Source organism: Scatophagus argus, chromosome 4 (assembly GCF_020382885.2).
Source record: "Scatophagus argus isolate fScaArg1 chromosome 4, fScaArg1.pri, whole genome shotgun sequence".
Classification (NCBI taxonomy): Eukaryota; Metazoa; Chordata; class Actinopteri; family Scatophagidae; genus Scatophagus; species Scatophagus argus.
Genome location: NC_058496.1, coordinates 26277959 through 26297553, shown reverse-complemented (window position 1 = coordinate 26297553; position 19595 = coordinate 26277959). Strand labels below are relative to the sequence as shown.

The following is a 19595-nucleotide window of genomic DNA, read 5'->3' as shown; positions in this document are numbered from 1 at the left end:
GACTTTGCTTTGTGGACTGGGGCACAGTCATGCTGGAATAGAAAAGGGCCTTCCCCAAGCGCTGCCACAAAGTTGAAAGCACAGCACTGTCCAAAATGTCTTGGTATGCTGAAGAATTAAGATTTCCCTTCTTTTTTTCTTTTTCCCTACTTTTGTCTATATAGTGTATGTATTAACTTAATACTGAAGCATCTCACACACAGAGATGTTTCTGTATTTGCTGAAAGGTTTAAAAGTATACTGGATGTGTTTAGATGAAGTTGCTGAAAGCTACGAGTTAATGATTTTTCTGACCTAATTTAATTTATGAATAAATGATGTCGTAACATTCACTATTTTTTTAAGGAAAGGAAAACATTCTTAGTCATTTAGATTTCAGTATATCAAATGGTCCACTAAAGGAGAGCTTCATAAGGGACAACAATAAATAATTTAAGACACAAATTAAAAATACACTGCACAAAATCACATTTCACATTTTCATAGGCTGAAACTCACAGGAAAGCACACCCACATCTCAGTGGGCTCATTACACATAATGAAAAGGTACAGGCACTTTTTCTGTAGAAAGTAAGTCAGTTCAAAGCTGTAAGGAAAGCCGAAAACAGGAAAATATTACAATAACATCAACCATTTCCTCTTTTAATACCTCAGGTCTGCGTGTCCAAGCTTTAAATATCCAGCAATGTCTTCACAAAGTGTACAACAACCCTGGTCATTTCTGCAATTAGTAATGTTAAATCATGTAAACTTGTCATGCACTATGATGATGAAGCAACTTGTTTTGTATAATGGATACACCCCATATTGTCTTTTGATATGTCTCCAAATTTAAAGCTGTAATTACAGTAAGAGAAACTTCTACAATTCATGCAATGAGTATCTGCCTGACAGATATGATTGCATATTATAACAACATACCTGATGAATTAAGAGGCTCATCACTGCAGAGTGTGGCTTAGCTTCAGCTCCAGCTCTAAACATAACCCTAATCTAACTATTAGATCAAGAGAGGCGGAACTGGACCATCCATCTAGCTCTGCAGCGAGCACCAGGAGTAACCTATGAAAACTGGCAGTGGCAGCAAATGCCTCTTGCTGCAAGGTTCTGATGTTGGAGGCCTTTTGCCCGGCACATTCATTCTATCTCTGGCACCTATGTATGGACTCCAGGTTAGCAAAACACCGAATCTCTGCATCTTCACTAGCTGGATAAAAATCACTGATCATTCTAACGTAGATGTCAAGCAGTGACCACCAGAGGCTCTACAGAGACAGCAATCTCATAGATATATGATGAATGGACCAGGGCCTCGTTTCCCAAAAGGATCACCCTACCCACTTGCATAAGAGTAAGAGCATTTTAAAAAAAACTTTATTTAGTTTGCTCTTTGTTAAGTGACAATTGATGTGATGAGATGAGATGAGCAGTAACGTTAAAATTAGAAGAAACACAAAAACTAAATCAACAATTGATTTGTTCAATTGAGCTGCCAGTTTCAGTAATCAATGTCCTCCTCTATCTTTTCATATAAAGCATTAATTTCTTGTGGCTGAAATCACACTTTGCTGATGAGGTATTTTCAGATTCTCTTTATTTTCTTACATATACTTCCATAGCAGGTCTGCTACAGAATTGATGACAGAATCGCATTCACAAGTCATAACCTGCACAATGTTGAGACCACTAACACAGAGTAACATTAACCTGCAGCAGCTAAGTCAATCACTTTAGTTTCTTAATCAGATTTCCAGCTTCCGGCAATGAAAAATTTGACAGGGAAATACTAGTAGAGAACTTGATTATCAAGAAACCCATGCACTTTATCATCTGTATAGTCCCACACTCTTACTATTGGGACACAAAAATATTTGCCCTTTGATCATTACAAATACATTAAGTTTCAAAAAATTAATTTCACCAACACCACAAAATGTAGAGAAAAAATGAAATTAATACTTTGTGAAGACACTGCAGTGGACATATTTTTGATATACCTCTCATAGGTAAATACAAAATGGTCAAAGAAATTTTAAATATATGGACAAAAATAAAAAAAAGCCAAAGTTTAATATCAAAAGATATTTATTGGATCAGAAGTTGTATGTAAATATGTTGTTTTTAGTAAAATATGTCATATTTCCATTTGAGAAAATCAACTTGACTATCGCTATCATCGCTTTCCTGGACAAACAGCCCAAAAACTGTTGAAGGCTACAATGCATCTTCCACAGATCCAACATGCAAACTAACACACGAAATGAACAGCGAAGAAATGAACACGCATGGCAACATTTACAACCGAGATACTGCACTCAGAATTCATGGAATTCAAGCAATGTCAACCACCACAAGTGATCACCATTGAACAGCGAACTTGACAGTTGGAGGTATACAGCGGCTTGCAAAAGTATTCATACCCCTGGAACTTTTCCACATTTTGTCACGTCACGACCACAACTAACCCTAACCCTTGCCATCAGAAGTTGCCCAAAGATTGCTGAATGATCACCTGTTGACCTAATGATTAAATAGGGTCCACCTTGGAGTAATCTAATCTCAGTATAAATACAGCTATTCTGTGAAGGCCACAGAAGTTTGTTAAGAGAATGTTGTGGAGCAAACAGCATCATGAAGTCCAAGAATCACACCAGACAGGTCAGAGATAAAGTTGTGGAGAAGTTTAAAGCAGGGTTAGGTTATAAAAAGATTTCCCAAGCTTTGAACATGTCACAGAGCGTTGTTCAATCCATCATTTTCAGTTTTTCATTTGTAAAAAAAAAATTGGAAATCATGCATAATTTTCCTTCTACTTCACAATTGTGTATTCCGCTTTGTGTTGGTCTTTCACCTAAAATGCCAATAAAATTTATTTATGTTTGTGGTTGTAATGTGAGAAAATGTGGAAAAGTTCCAGGGGTATGAATACTTTTGTAAGCAACTGTAGATGTATAGAAAGAGTAAACAAATGTTAAGCCTAACTGCACTACAAACTATGCAAAACTGAGCGATACTCTGAAAGGCAGAGGAAAAAAAATATTAGTTGACCAAATGTTAAGCAGTACACGCAGAAGTGCCTATACCTGCTGGACCTATGTGTTTGTAGGCTGTTTAACCTACATAGCTACAGTGCGGTGTCACTGGTCTCAGGCTCATTATTTTCAGTTTAGAATTTAAAAAAAACCTGGATATATTGGTGGGAATTTTCAAACTTTGAAAACACAATAAATTCTGTGGATTCCCCTCAGCTTTATGCAACATGTTTTTTTACACTCTAAATAAAATCTCTGTGCCTTATCTGCAGACAAATAAAGAAAGCTAAGAGCCAGATATTATTTTTTCTGAGGAGTTGGTGGAGAAAAAAACAGAGCTAAAGGCAGGGAATATTCCAATTACAATTAGGTTGCCAGAGTCAGTACTGAACACTAATGCTTCTTTGTCTAATAAGCCAAATCATGTTTACAAGGTTATATTAAGTCACATGTGGTTTCTTTAGCTTGTTGTCCCTAGGTGTGAGTGTGTGAGCATGTGTGATTGTCTGTCTTTGTGTGTTGGCCCTGCGATTGACTGGTGACCAGTCCAGGAGGTACCCTGCCTCTCACCTGTTGTCAGCTGGGATAGACTCCAGCCCCCTGGTGACCCTGACGGACAAAGTGGGTATAAAAAATGGATGAAAGTGTCCAAAAATATTATTGCAGCTTTGATTATTTTCGGAGACTCAAAATAACTATACTACTAGTTAAAGGGGAATTCAAGTATTTTTAAACCTACGGCCCCATGTTTACATATGTTGGTGTGTAAATGAGTCATACTTACCAAAAGTTTTTGAATTTGTCCAGTAAATCCCTTGAGCTGAGAGCTATGACACAGTTGCAATGACCGCAACAAAATCCAATCACCAAAGTTATCTCCACTAAAAGTGCTTTTTTTCTGTCATTCACAGGCTGAGATTCTCACTCTGAAGTATCTGACAACATTATGGAAAGAATCTCCGCAAAGACAGTCCTTTTTGTTGAAGTGTAAAATCCCTTTTGGTTAACCAGAAGACAACAAGACAACAAGACTCACTTGAAGTCTCTCTCTGAAATCTCGTAAGAGTTTTAAAAATACTAAAATTCCCCAATTATTTCGGGACATAACCAGCAGCAAGTAGCAATAACAGACTGTTGTCACAAGAGGACCATATTTACACTGCAGCGAGAAAAAGAAATGTTTTAATGTGAATGAACTTAAAATATTTGCCAAACATATGAGCCCCTGCTTTAAAAATTAGGTCTTTTTCTGTGTAAAACTGAACATTGATGTGTCTCATCCATGGTACACATAACCATAGGATGATCACTGGAGACAGTGTCAATATCTTAGTTGTCTACTTATTTCACCAACATAATATTATAGCTAGGTCTTCCCAGTTCAAATGCTATTTGAGGGTCTCCTGGTCTCAAGGAAATTAACACCTCTCATCAACCAAATACTGGCATATATAGTGCATTCACTCCTCTGGTCACTTTGGTGGGTAATCGATGTTTTTCAAACACAAACTTGGCTTGATTGGTAAACTAATTACAGTGGCTAAGGAAGTCCTGAAAACCACCAGCCACTGTGGACATGGCAAAAAAATTAATTACATATTGCTGCCAAAAAGCTGTACTAAAACCAAAAGAACAAGACAGACCCCAAAGTGAAATGCCAGTTACTGGTGATACAAAAGCCTGGTGATTCAAACAGCTTAGAAGCAACAAAAGGCAGGGTTGGAAATTATGCCCTCATCTTTTGCCTAAAGCCCAGTGAGGTCTACAATGGCCTTGATGAAGATGGTGTCATCACGTATGTACGAGTTTTTAGAGTCCAGTTTAGAGAGTGGACAGAAGAGTGGGCAGCCACTGGCAATGTTCATATCGCTGACTGGCCTCTGAAAGGATGAGGAGGAGATGTCGGGCCGGAAAGCATCGATAATGTGCTCCCTGTTGTTCTGGTCAAGAAGCATTAGGGTGACCTGGGAGAGTTAAGAGTCTAGCCTTACATCTGCTTGAATAACAAAACTGGAAGTGACCCATTAATTCAGTTCCTATCCACATCATATAGATTTAGACATGCAGTTTAAGATGCTAGATATGATGAAGAGTGACGTGTAAATTAATAATTGATCATAGGAAAGGTAATGAAATCTAATAAATAACATATATTGTTGCGAACCATAACCCACTAAATTTGCTTTTGGATTTCAAAGTTATTTAAAAATAAATAACTACTGAAAATTTAGCAAGTGACTTGAACCCAAAAAAAGGATAAGAAGGAAAATATATATACATATAGATATGTATATAGATAGATATGAGTGTTACCTTCTGATTAAAAGGCCACTTGAGGAGTGCGTCACTGTGTCCTCTCATCACCACAAAAAACAGAGACAAGTGGGTGCCACGGCCCGTCCCATCACCATTTAGGTAGATCCGCAGGCACATCTTGTAGCCATATTTACTTGTATAAAATGCTGTATAAAAAATAAAACATAGTACACCAATAAAGTCTAACATTATCTTTTATTCACTGATACATGTTGAAATCTTAAATCAGACAGCTGCCTCTTAATTGTCTGGCTTATAATTTTTGGTCATTTGTGTAACCCCTGTTCTCTGAGTAATATGAGTGAAATGTCTCACTATGGGATGCACGCCTCGCTGCAGACCTAAGAAGCACCAATCTCATCATGCCAATCCTGACTGGCTGGTGAAACGTGTCTGTCCGCTCCAGGTAGTAACATCTACCTTAAATAGTTCACGCGGACGGCAACACGTTATTCAAGATAAGCACCTCTTCTCACTTGCCCAAGCAAGAAGGGTTGTCTGGTGAGACACCTCACTCATATTAATCAGAGAACTGGGGTTATGCAAACAACCTAGTTCTCTTTCATAATATTTCGCTCGATGTCTCACTATGGGATATGGTTGCTCCCGTATTGCCAGACAAACTTATCAAGTGTCCACCAACCCACAGGGAAAAATACTCTGTTCCAATTAGGACAATAAAACCGCTCGTGCCACACACGGAGCAGAGATGTTCCACATATAGAAATGGACAAAAGTGAGAGGTGAGGACCAACTCGCCGCAGCACAGATGTCCTGAACAGAAACTTCCCTGAATAAGGCCCAGGATGCGGCCATGCCCTGAGTCGAGTGCGCTCGCAGGCCCACAGGTGACTGCAAACCCTGACTCGTATAAGCCAAAGCAATCGCCTCCACCACCCAGTGGGACAGACGCTGCTTTGTGACAGGTTTCCCCTTATGAGGGTTAGTCCAGGAGATGAACAGCTGATCGCTCCTTCTGACACCCCTCGTCTTCTCCATGTACGTACGCGACCGCTGCTCACCTGGTGAGGTAGCAAAAGCCACAAGATCAATAGGAGAGCATGAGTCCACCACCTTAGGCCAAAAGCCGAGTTGGGCTTCAACATCATCCTCACATCCCCAGGAAAGAGCTGGGTGCAAGAGGGATGCACCGAAAGCGCATGTATGTCACTAAGCCGTTTAGCTGAATGCGGAGCTATCAAAATCAGTGCGTGGCCGTGCTCTCTCACTCAGACAGAGTGGGGGGTATCAGGGCAGTGGGGGGGGGGTGCATACAGATGCTCGCGTGGCCAGACGTGCGCTAGTGCGTCTACCCCGGGAGGAGCACGACGCTGCAAGTAAAACAGCGCACACTGCGCGCTGTCTCTCGACGCGAAGAGATCCACCATGGCCCGACCGAAACGAGCCCATATCTGTTCCACAATATCCAGGTGTAGAGTCCAATCCCTGTATACTGGCACGCCCCTGGACAACAGGGGCACGTGCGTCTTTCTCAGCGAGAGGAAACGACTGCAGCTCCACAGGATCAGTCTGCGTGCCAGTATGTGCAACTGACGGGAGCGTAACCCCTTCCCTGATGGCTGATATACGCCACCGTCGTTGTATTGTCCGTCCTCACCAGGACATGATGACCCATGAGAGACGGAAGAAAACGTTTCAGGGAGAGGGACACCGCTGAAAGTTCCAGAAAATTTATGTGAGAGTGCTGGAGGTTCACACTCCAGCAGCCCCTGAGTTTGCCCAAAATCCTTGCATAACTCAGCCTGGTAAGCCATGAGCAGGGAGAGGACATTGAGCGCTCTGGCCAAAAGCGCCACCGCCTTATACACCTTTTCAGCCAGGGCTGACTGAAAACGGTCAGACTTGGACGGCGGGCTGGGCCTTCTTGGAGGACAACGCCGACAGCTGGTGGTGAAGGTGTGCTGCAATGAGTGGCTCCATTGGAGGCATGCGGAGCAGACCCAGGTTCTCCATCGCCTCACAGTCGAGGAACGAGGCCCCGGGGATCGGGCTCCTACTGCTGTAAGGGCAGTCTCTCCATGTGTGTGTGTTGACACAAGCCAGGGACGTCGATAGCCAGCCGGGCATGTTCCAACCCTAGGCAGCTCGAGCAGGCCCGGTGTGGGTCCTTGCTCGATATCTTATTCCCACAGCGACAGGGACGGGCTCCAGAGTCTCCGTGTCCTCTGGTGTGAGGGGTTCTAGCCTCCAATCCTCGTGAGCTGGTGTGCAGGCAGGGAATAGCTGGTGTTCTAACACTCGGAACTCGAACAGTCGTGGTGGGGTGTTGAGGACAGTGCTAACCAGAACGTGGTGGGGTGAGGAAAGCACAGAAAATCAATCTGGTGTGACGCAAAAAAATCTCCAAAACTAGGTAGCGCCCGACAACAGAGGCTAAATAAGATCCGTCTGTGGACAGTTAAGCTAGCTAGCCCAGGACACGAGATATGCTCCGAGTGAGAAGAGGTGTCTCAATAACGTGTTGCTGTCTGCATGAACTATTTAAGGTAGATGGTAGATGGTGGACAGACACATTTCACCAGCCAATCAGGATTGGTGTAATGAGATTGGTGCTTCTGAGGTCTGCAGCGAGGTGTGCATCCCATAGTGAGACATCAAGCAAAATATTATGAAAGAGAACTCAAATGTTAAGTCATCAGGAAGAAGGTTGTTACCAGGAGAGAACATAGCAGGGGCACGGCCAGCCACGGCATCCTGCCTCTTCTTGGTGAAATCTGAGATCTTCCAGACAAAGATGCCATCGTATGTGGCTGCAGACATCTCCCTCATTTTCCCATCCATCTCTACAATAGACAGGTCCCTCAAACTCACCGTCCTCTCCAGCTGACGAACCTGCAGCATAGCAACACATGAAAGAGCCAGATTTCTTAGCCAGCTATCTTTGAGTCTCCAGCTAGACCAAAACCAATTTTTCCTGATAAGCAGACTGCTGTAGTGACAAATGTGATGAGCAAACAACTGATCTGTCATTATGCTATTGAGCTCAATATAGATTTAACTGTTTGAATATAGGACTATACAGAATTATGGAATTATAAAACAATCATTCAGATCTGGTAAATGGACTTGCATTTGTGCTTTACAACACTTGCCACATTCACCCACTCAAATACACATTCATAAGCTCATGTTTATAGGCATAAACTTTGAAATCCAAAAGTGCAGAGTGATTCAGCACTTCCTATTCTATCCAAAGTCCTCCGCCATTCATACATGCACTCCCACAACAATGAAACAGCCATTAAACAGGTATGGATTAAGGAGCCATCGACATGCTGTTGGATGTGCCACCTACTGAGCCACAACCCTAAAAACAAAACATCTGAATCACATTGCTTTTAAAAACACCATGTTGTGCTTTTTTCGAGGATATCCAAGAAGGAACTTCAGGGACCCTTTCACTGAATGTCATTGCACCCTTGACTGGTACAGTGATTTCTTCACAACAATTTTCTTACACAGATATTCATTCATTCATTTCCTATACCGCTTATCCGTCAGGGTCGCGGGGGAGCTGGAGCCTATCCCAGCTGACTACGAGCGAGAGGCGGGGTTCACCCTGGACTGGTCGCCAGTGCAGGGCCAACACACAAAGACAGACAACCACACACTCTCACACTCACACCTAGAGGCAATTTAGAGTAGCCAATTAACCTAATGTGCATGTTTTTGGTATTGTGGGAGGAAGCCGGAGTACCCAGAGAAAACCCACGCAGGCACAGGGAAAACATGCAAACTCCACATGGAAGGGCCCAGACCGGGATTCGAACCTAGAACCCTCTTGCTATGAGGCGACAGTGCTAACCACTGCACCACCGTGCCGCCCTGCACCAGATATTTTCTGTTTAATTCTCTTTTAATTTCTGGTGTCTTAATAACCTTAATTTGCTTTGAGGAACACTAAGATTGCATCTTAATCAAGTGAAAATGACAGCTGGACTGCACAGGTAATGTCTCAGGTGCCACCTTGTTGTTGAGGATCTCGATCTTGTCCTGGTCCAGTCGGTGTTGGCGGTTGTAGGCCTCCATGGTGGTGCAGGAGCGTTCCATCTCTCTGTTGAGGACACACACAATGTTCTCGAATGTGCTCACTTTTAGCTCAAGCTCCTGGCAGCGCCGGCTCAGCTCAGACACCCTGGCCTTTTCGCTCTGGAGCTGCAGCTCCAGGGCAGCTCCTATGGCGCTGGGCATCTGGGTGAAGGAGGTGGCCTGGGTTGGGGCGCATGCACCCTGCACGGGAGCTGCCCCACCCTCACCCACTTGGCTCATCTTCAATTCCAGATCCCTGAGGGACTGGTGAAGCTCATGTAGCTTGTGGCTGGCCACCTCAAGGCTCTGGGGCTGCAGGCTCTCCAAGCTGACCTTGATGCCCATGATGAAATGCAGGAGAAGGTTGAGGTGTTCATAGGAACATTGCTGCTCATGGTCATGGATCTTCTCCTTCTCTACCTTGGTGATGAAGGAAGATACAAGCAGAAGCACATAAGGAACATAAACAGTCTCATCTATTACGTACTAACAGAAATAACATTTCAATGATTCAATTCAATTCATTTATACAGTGCCAAATCACAACAACAGTTGTCTCATGACACTTCCCAATTAGAGCAGGTCTAGACCAAATTCTTTAATTTGATTTTTTAATTTGATGTATGAGAAATTGTGTCGCAGAATAAGAAATTAAGCAAAAGTATACAGCAAAGACATAACACACACACTATGCCTAGAACTCATCCTTGTAACTTTCCCATATTTGTTCGACCAATGTATGGAAGCCATAAGAAGCATGTCAGGGGAAAAAAAAACAATCCAGTGATCCATTTGAACCTAACTTGTTTTCTCCCCTGTGACTTAAGAACATGAGGGAAAAAAGATTTTGCATGGTCTACCTTTTAAAGTTTCTTTTAATTTATAAATATATGTTTTCTTCATCTGTGAAAACAGGTGAGAAAACATTTTGCCAAGTGAAAAAATGTTTGTTGTTGTAATACTTATAGACACCACAAGAGGACAGAGGATAGAGAATAGCAGATAGAGTCTGAAAAGTGAAGCCAACGCTGAAGTGCCTTAAACCTGGATTCTTTCTAATAACCAGCAAGAGGCGGCTCCACTGGTTTCAAAAAGAAGTCTGATTGCAAGTAAGCTTAAGGAAAAATGACCCAACTTCTGTTTTATTAACCGAGTAAACAGTTTCCTAATGAGCTTATGGTCTCAGTCACTGCATCACTGCCTGGTAAGGTAACTGCACAGCAGCAGATTTCAAGGATTCAAGGATTCAAGGATTCAAGGATTCAAGGAATTTTATTGTCATACCAGCTCACATTCACATGTTTATGGTACGAAATTAGGATTCAGGTCCCGGGATCAATAAGTAGACTATAAAAATATAAAAGTACGAGGTAAACAGAAATATAAACTAAACAGAAAATAGAATATAAAAAGAATATAAAACTGTTTCTGAGCCTGGTGGTCTTGCTCCGGATGCTCCTCAGCCGCCTGCCTGAGGGGAGGGGTTGGAAGAGTCCATGTGCAGGATGGGTGGAGTCCTTCATGATGCGGGCGGCCCTCCCCCTGCATCGTGCTGTGTAGAGGTCTGAGGTGATGGGGAGGCTGCCCCCATGGTCCTCTGTGCAGCCTTTACCACCCTCTGCAGAGCCTTCCTCTCATCAGCGGTGCAGCTTCCATGCCACACAGTGATGCAGGTGCAGGGGACGCTCTCCATCGCGCAGTGGTAGAAGCTCCTCAGGACTGAGCTCCCAAGCCCAGCTCGCCACAGCTTCCTGAGGAAGTAGAGACGCTGGTGGGCCTTCCTGACCAGCCGGGAAGTGTTGGTGTTCCAGGTGAGGTCCTCGGTTAGGTGCACGCCCAGGTACCTGTAGCTGGATACCACTTCCACAGCTACTTCTCCAATGTGCAGGGGAGGGGTGGGGCGCCTGTCCTTCCTGAAGTCCACCACCATCTCTTTGGTCTTCATCACACTGATGCAGAGGTTGTTTTCTCTGCATCACTGCACCAGGTGTTCCACCTCCTCTCTGTATTCCGACTCATCGTTGTTGTTGATGCGTCCCACCGCTGCTGTGTCGTCTGCAGACTTCACTACATGACAGCTGGGATGCCTCGCCGAGCAGTCGTACGTCAGCAGAGTGAACAGGAGGGGGCTCAGCACACAGCCCTGGGGAGAACCAGTGCTGAGGGTGATGGAGGAGGAGGTGGAGTTGTGGACCCTGACGGTCTGAGGTCTGTTGGTCAGGAAGTCCAGGACCCAGTTCCCAAGTGTGTGACTCAGACCCAGGGTGGAGAGTTTCTGTACCAGGGTCTGTGGGATGATGGTGTTAAAGGCAGAGGAGAAGTCCAGGAAGAGCAGGCGGACATAGGAGTTTCTGCTCTCCAGGTGGGTGAGGGCTGTGTGGACCACTGATGAGATGGCGTCATCCGTGGAGCGTTTTTTTCTGTAGGCGTACTGGTGGGGGTCCACAGTGACGTCGATGGAGTCTCTGATATGTATCCCTTGGAGATAAATAAAGTATCTATCTATCAAGCTTTAAATCTTCTTCAAGACAGCATTTTGTTTGGTTCTTAAATATAGTTCCATTTAGAGTGAAAAAGATCATAAAACAGGTGCGCTTTAGAGTGCAAGTATCTTATGACTGACAAGTTGCTCGTGTCCTCAGGTTCTCAGTCAGACCGAATTTGGATATCTCTCCACCGCTTCACCCACTACAAATGATCATGTCTGTGTTCAAAAAACCAAGACAGAGAAAGCCATAATGCCAAAGTCGAGGCTTTGTGGAAAATGGGAAATATTAAACATTTAAATTCTACTTAATTCTTATTACGTACTACTAAGCTCAAAAATATGGCATAACTAGGGCAACATTACAGAGGAAAGATTGTATCACAATCAGTGCATTTACAGAAGGGGTATAATATCAGAAAATGTCTTTTCCTCTTACCTGTTGTTAACTTATAAACACATAAAAGTAAACAATTTAGAATAGATTTAGATTTTTTTTTTTTTTTTTTTTGCCTGTCTGGGCTTGCTTAATATTGACAATGAACAGAAAAAACTGTTTTGTCACTAAAGTGATGTCACAAATTGAGCTGAAATATAAAAGATAAGAAGATACACCATTTTCTATGATATATACTATGGCATTTTTAAGATGAATGGAGACATGCCAAGGTGTGCATGATTGTAGGTTAAGTACACCTATATACAGATGATCCTGCAGCTTTTGAAGAAAATACATATTAGTTTCAAGTTTTAGTCTATTGGGTTTTCGCTTGTTTTAGTTTTACTCAATTGCCTAAAATTAAAGACATAATAAACATTGACATATAAGTCATTGAATTTTGTCTAAAAATGACTAAGGAAAATGAGCACCAAGTTTTCAGTTGTTTTACACATTTGTCCACCAAAATAATGTTCACTGTCTTGTTGGGTTTAGCTTGTGATTAGAAGGTATGCTGCTGGACAACACTGTCGTAATAATATTTCATAATGTGCTCATTCCTCCCAACGGTAACATGAAATATAGCTGACTGACAGCAACAATGACATCACATAAACATCCCTTGATAATGTTATATTAGCTTACCTTTTTATTAATGTCAGCGACTGACATTACTGAATGCAAGATGGTTGTGCAACAGGTCTGCAGCTAAATCGACTTCTGAAGGAGAAATAGCTTTGGCTGGCTGGGAAATCATTTCACTAATCAGGAGTTTCATTGTACGATTCCACAGATGCAAATAGACTGTTGAGTACCACATTAAAACAATAATTAGGCCCGTCTTTTACATTTTTGCATAATTTTTAGTTTCTGAAAAAAATATATGACATTTTGTCATAGTTCTTATTTTCAAGTTATCTTATATTCAGTATTTAAATTGATCATAGTTTTCTGTGAAAAAACTAGCATCCCAAGCATGAAGTATGGTAGCATCATGATGTAGGTGCACTTCCCTGCAGAAAGCCATGGAGGACAGGCCACTTGAGATAAGGTTTATATTTCGGCATTACACCAATGCCCAAAATAAAGCCAAAGCTACTGTACATGAGGAGGACAAATAACGTCCTAGATTGGATCCCAAACCAATGCAGAATTTGTGGCAGGACTTGCTGCTCACACATGATCACCACACAGTTTTACAGAGAAAGAAAATTCTTTCTTGACCTTGGAAAATGTGGTTTAATCCATTAAAAAAAAAAGCTGTAGGGAAGTACTACTGCATATGTGAAAGAAGTTAAATAAAACCAGAAATGATTCCAGAAGGTGCTGTCTTCTCCTCGTGTCTGCTTAAGGCTCCAGTCTACATTTGCTGCTACTAGCACAACACGCTTGAAATCCTGAACCAATCTGCAATGTGACGTAAGCATAAGCAACAAGAAAAGACAATATCTTTGGTTCTGCCGTGCTGATTTTTTTAAATTACTCTCAGATAGTTCAACAATGTTACAGGAGTGTAGTGCTAAATCAGTACATTGTCAAGGCTGAAACTGCTACCTACTGTGACAGATCCAAGACACAAAAAAATAAGATTAATTTATTAGCCATTATACAACAAAATCAAACATTAGTGCTAGTCCCTTTATGCTAATCCCAAAACAAAACTGTATAAATGAATGAATAAGAAGTCAAAAAATAAAATGTATCATTCGTGGTGGAGTGTGGAGGATGACTTAAACAGTCTTACAGCCTGAGGAAAAAACCACCAGACAACAACAGGATGAACAGGCTGTGTCTGGGATGTTGTCTTTTAGTATTCCTCTACTAAATACTGACACGAATGGGCGAAAACGTCAGTCAGTTATGTTTTATATTTCCATTAGGTCTCCTAATTTTCACTCTCTGTTCATCAGTGTCAGAACCCCTAAGCAAACATTTCAAGTATTCTTATAAAATGGTAACACACAGTAAACCCAAGTCAGGAGAATACTTTATATATGCATTATGCAAACGCACACGTGCGCGCACACACACACACACACATGCAGGCATGCTCGCGCCTGCACGCACACACTCGCTTCAACAATGCAGGATTAATTTACAGGCACGTGGCAACCAATTTTGTAATAACTGCTGAATAATGTAATAGCTTTGCAAACAAAGGAATATTCAAAATGTAATAAAAATTTAACCTAATTTCATTTTGTCGTAATATATTAAATAATATAGTCTTGGGACAATCGTTTGTACCTTCTTAGTCCAAAATATTTGTTATGGCAATCTGTTTCCAACTACTAAGTGGAAGATTTAGCTCTGTTTTTGTTTTCATTTTTCCAAGTTATCACACGATCCAGCAGTTACTACATTAGCCACTGTTACACATATAGCAAATTATGACGGAAATGTCTACTTACAGACGTACTGCAGCCAACAACATGAAATCTGCACTGTGCTTTAAATTTACTGCAGAACTTAATATGGTCCACATACTGCAAAACAAAAGAATGAAAGAAGCTAATGATCTATAGAATATGTTGTAGAATCTGATCCCTAGCTAAATGGCAAATGAGATCAATCTAACAGAATTATGACAAATCACTTAAAAAATATCTATCTACCTTTTCTCTGGGGATCTTTTTCTTTGCACAACCTTCACAAATCATTGGGTACTTTGGACAGATTTCATCATGAGCCTAAAAACAAAGCAAGTACAGTTAGACGACAACACAGTAAATGTCTCCTATATATCCTAGGGCTACTGCCTACACTCCTCCTCTGTTTTTCTTCATCTTCACTTCTACATATAAAGGATATTCTGTAGTGATCTGTGATCAGCCTTTTCAGGAAATGAAACCTGCTCATCACATGACTAATCTGACACACACACACACCCCTGAGTGTGAATGAGTGAGTTTTTGCCTCTATGATATCCATGGATAGAGGAGAGTGTCACTATATTACAAGTTTATTTTAATATTCCATATTTTCCCATTTTGGTAAACTTGCACCATTAAAAGTACGCTAAATATGCTATCAGCATAGCAGTGGTTGCAGTGTACCCATGGATGTGCAGATAACTAACACTGGGTTACTTTAGAAATTGTAGAAAACTTAAAAACTTCATGATTCTCAGGAAAGTTCTAGAGTTATAAGGAGCACCATCCCTCAGTGATTGTGTTGGACATCCTTGGGAAGGGTAAGTCACAGTGCATCTAAAAATATGTGCAGCATGTCTATGTGTTCAGATTTGACTGAGGAATATGAATTTTGATGCAAATTGTGACAATCAAATATTAAGGATTTTAAAGTACTTGTGAATTTCCCCATTGTGGGACAATAAAGGAAATCTTATCTTATCTTACTTTAATAACCTCCATGCGCTGTGTGTTACAGCCACTGCTGCAGCTCCAACAGTTCACTGTGTTTATTGTCATGCCACAATTACTAACTTCCTACTTTGTTTTGTTTTGGGGTTTTGTTATAGACCACTGGCATGAATATATCTCTTTTCCCTCAACTCTCTCCATCCATGGCCCCTCTTTAATTCTCCCACCTCAGAGTTTGAAAACCTCTGAGCCACAGTAGGGGTGGGAAGTGAGTACAGCAGGTTGTATGTAGGTGGGAGCTGTGGTAACCAGCCAGCACTCAACATGAACCATTTAGCAAGTCCTGAAGAAGGTACAAAGGGATGGTTCAATGCTCTGGGGAAGCTTATGATACTTTATCACAGATATTCAGTAACATACATTCATTAGAAAATTAGTGTTTATAAGCATAGACCAAATAAGGCTGCAAGTATGTTACAAAATTAGAATACAGTATAACCCTGATACAACAACTGCCTAAAGAAGGTCACGCACAGGCACAAGAAAGAGAAGCCTGACCTTGATGTTCTTTAACAGGAAGGGTTCTTTGCAGTATTTGCAGTTGAGTGTCCTCTCTGGACATTCTCTCTCATTGTGGCGCTCCTGTTCATTGGCTCTCATCAGCTCTTTACAGGATGGACAGAGGATTATCATGAAGTCACAGTTGCCCTCATGGCTGACCTGTGGATGACCAACAAATATAATTTTCAAGATTTTTTTTTTCTAATGATCAATTACTGTTGAATGAACTTGGGTATACCTTTGACTTGATAATGTCACTGACTGCAGTTAGATGTTCATTCATTTTTCATGGGGGGGGGCACTGTGGGAGCAGCCCCTTGCCCCGCATTCCCAAACAACACACACACACCTCAGACATTTAACTGTGAGCAGGTGTTTGTTTCCCACCCTGCCCTGCAATAGTGTGCACCTCAAATTCTTTGATAGTTCCCGTCCACGTGCATCCTTCATTGGAACAGACAGCTGCCAAGGCCTCCACTTCTCTCCGAGCTGCATTGTCAGGGAAAGCCTGCATGGAGAAGCAGAACTTGTGGTCAGTTGTGGCCTGGTTTGCGCCTTCAGTTACAGTATTAAGGATAGTGTTACAAACACCCTGCATCATTTATTAAGCATCATGATACAGGGAGTTCACTTTTCTCTTCTGGTTCTAATTTCTCCAGCACATATGGTCATTCTAAGGACACTGGACTACAGTTGCTCCATCAATTTTCTATGCTGCCAAGAGTAACAGAGCAGTGACAAGGTTTTGTGAGTTCCCCGTACTCTGAAAGCAAAAAATGAAAATTCTGACTTTCAGACTTGCATTGAGGGGTTTCCGATCAAGAAAAATGATGGCTCTCATTACCCGCAACCCAAAACACCAAACCTGGCAGAACACCACCCCTCTTCATTATGGGAACAAACTAAGAATCTTAAGTGTATTCTAGATGATAGATAGATAGATACTTTATTGATCCTGAGGGAAAGTCAAGTATTCTAAAGCTGTATTTAATGTAAGTGTGAAAAAATAGATGTCATGTAGTGTAAGAAAGTACTTACACCACCTTGCTTGAGAATGGAGGTGGGTTCTTCAAACAAGTCTTCTTTGATGCAAGCACTGCATTTCTGTGGTCCAGAGCTTGAAGGGAGAAAAAAAAACACCAGTATTTGCATTAGTATAAATACTGTGCCATCTACCATGTGTCAGACAATATAGGCTACATACTTGACACTACCTTCATCCAAATGCTATCTAAGTCCGTTGAGTTACTTCTGAGACAGGTGGGATCGAAGAGCATGACAATAAAATCATAACTGAAGATTTTGCCTGACCTGTCAACTACATTCTCATTGTCTTCAAGACAACTCCAGATCAAAACTGGTCACGGCTCCATTTGCTGACAAAAACCTTAAGATGCAGCTGAAAGCTCTAATACAGTGACTAAGTTTACCCTGAGTTAAGATTATTTTGTCATAAACACATACAACTAATTATTGATTAAGCAAGTGAGTTGTTCTTCAAGTATGATTAATAAATATTTACTGATTTGTTTTCTGTTTCATATCATCCATCCATCCATCCATCCATTGCAACTGTGTCACAGCTCTCAGTTCAGGGGATCTGCTGGACAAATTCCAAAATTTTTGGTAAGTATGACTCCTTTACACACCAACATATGTACGGTAAACATGTGGCCGTAGGTTTAAAAATACTCGAATTCCCCTTTAACTAGTAGTATAATTGCCATACCTTATTGTGAGTCTCTGAAAATAATCAAAGCTGCAATAATATTTTTGGACACTTCCATCCATTTTCTATACCTACTTTGTCCGTCAGGGTCGCGGGGGGATGGAGCCTGTCCCAGCTGACAGGGGGAGAGAGGTGGGATACACCCTGGACCGGTCAATCGCAGGGCCGACACACAATCACACACACTCACACAATGTAGAGTAGCCATAGCCTAAGTAGGGGGGAAGAAGGTTTGTTCTCCCCGCGTACACAGAAGGATTAAAATGCAACTAAAAATAAAAATAAAAGAACTGTTTCCACCATACACATGTGCAGTGCAAGAAAACTATTTGCACTACACCATTTGTCCAAATAAAAAATATTAATATGTGGGATTGTATTATTGTTTCTGTTAAAAAATTAAATAAATCCACTTTTATTCTCGGTCCTACTACTGTCATTCTAAAATATAAAAACCACAGACAAGTACACACCCCTGTCAGATCACAAATCTGTTATGGATAGGACCAACTAAAACCCATTTTCATCTTGCTTATCAATAAAGATACATAGTGAGTGGGACATATTGTAAATGTTTCACTGTTGCTGGACCTACAAGTAAGTTCTGCATACATACAGACCTGCCGTTACTTTATTACAACAACTGTAAAGTTCAGGTATTGGACTTTTGCACTGCTTACTCCGGCCAACCCCAAAAAGAGATGCGTAGGACTTGACAAGGAGTACACCTGACCAACCGATCACACAAAATGAGATTTTCTTCAGCTCAAGTGGTGAATGCCGAATTTTTCACTGCGAGATAAATAGCGTCATTTGTCTTTGTATCGTATAACAGCGTGACCTGTGACAATAAGTAGAGCGACATTAAACTGAATGATATTTTAAGGAGGATTGGTGACAAGCTCTGACTGCTCATGTATGCTACACATCTAGCTAGCTTGCTGCCAATTATGACACTACTCACCTCACAATTTTGTTGAAACAGAACGAACAAAAGCGGTGACCGCACTGAGCTTGCAAAGGCCTTCTCAGGATTTTCTGGCACGAATTGCACAAATGTTTGTCTTCGAGACCGTTAGACAGGATGTTCCTTGGAAAGCCCGGTTTGTTGCCTTCCAGGGAAGATGGTGGAGACGATTCCTGTGCAGCCATCATTCCCCTTGAACAATATCAGGGTACTCAGTGGGGTGTGTTCAAGATAGCAAACACAGCCGAATGTAATTTTAGAAATAATCGGCAGCAGTGACTCATTGTTCTTTAACAAGTTATTAAAATATGTATTCTTGCTAATGTTGAGAATGTATGACGATGCTTGATCTACATATATATGGACAAAGAAGACCAGGCGTTTCATTTGACAAAAGTGACTGCGGAGTTCAGTTGTAGAATACCATGTCTACCGCTAGGCGCCGCAAGGCGGCAGAAGACTATCTGGGCGAATATGATAAGGAAGCAGGCTGCGCTGGACTGGCAATATAATTGGACCCATAGCTGTGGCAACGTAGCTTCATTTAGCCAGCAAAGTCCCGGAAGTTTTGTCTTTTTTTCTTCAAAATAAAAGCAGGTTAATGTATTCATAAGCTTTAAGATGTGCAGAATTTTTAGCTGTTTAAAGGCTGCTTGGGAACAGTTGATTGAAAGTCTGGAATGTACAAGTCCA

At 41.6% G+C, this 19595-nt stretch overlaps 1 protein-coding gene across 10 annotated transcripts; it reads right to left on the bottom strand.

Moving 5' to 3' along the window:
• Nucleotides 1–411: 411 nt before the first annotated feature.
• LOC124057626 (TNF receptor-associated factor 2-like) lies at nt 412–19359 on the bottom strand. Of its 10 annotated transcripts, none has more exons than XM_046386060.1 (12): nt 18900–19036; nt 18011–18146; nt 17729–17809; nt 17245–17323; nt 16616–16714; nt 16204–16365; nt 14938–15012; nt 14734–14808; nt 9336–9818; nt 8024–8201; nt 5346–5494; nt 4196–4996 (listed from the first exon to the last, which is right to left on the bottom strand). In XM_046386060.1, exons 3-12 carry the CDS (start codon nt 17767–17769, stop codon nt 4778–4780), a joined length of 1560 nt encoding a protein of 519 aa, XP_046242016.1. In that variant the 5' UTR covers nt 17770–17809; nt 18011–18146; nt 18900–19036; the 3' UTR covers nt 4196–4777. The 10 variants fall into 10 exon arrangements, 9 of the variants coding, with proteins under 9 accessions (XP_046242020.1, XP_046242014.1, XP_046242019.1 ...); XM_046386061.1 differs by having other exon boundaries at nt 17729–17806; XR_006843141.1 differs by lacking the exons at nt 4196–4996; nt 17729–17809; nt 18011–18146 and adding exons at nt 412–586; nt 3603–3859 and having other exon boundaries at nt 18900–19359.
• Between the last annotated feature and the right edge of the window lie 236 nt (nt 19360–19595).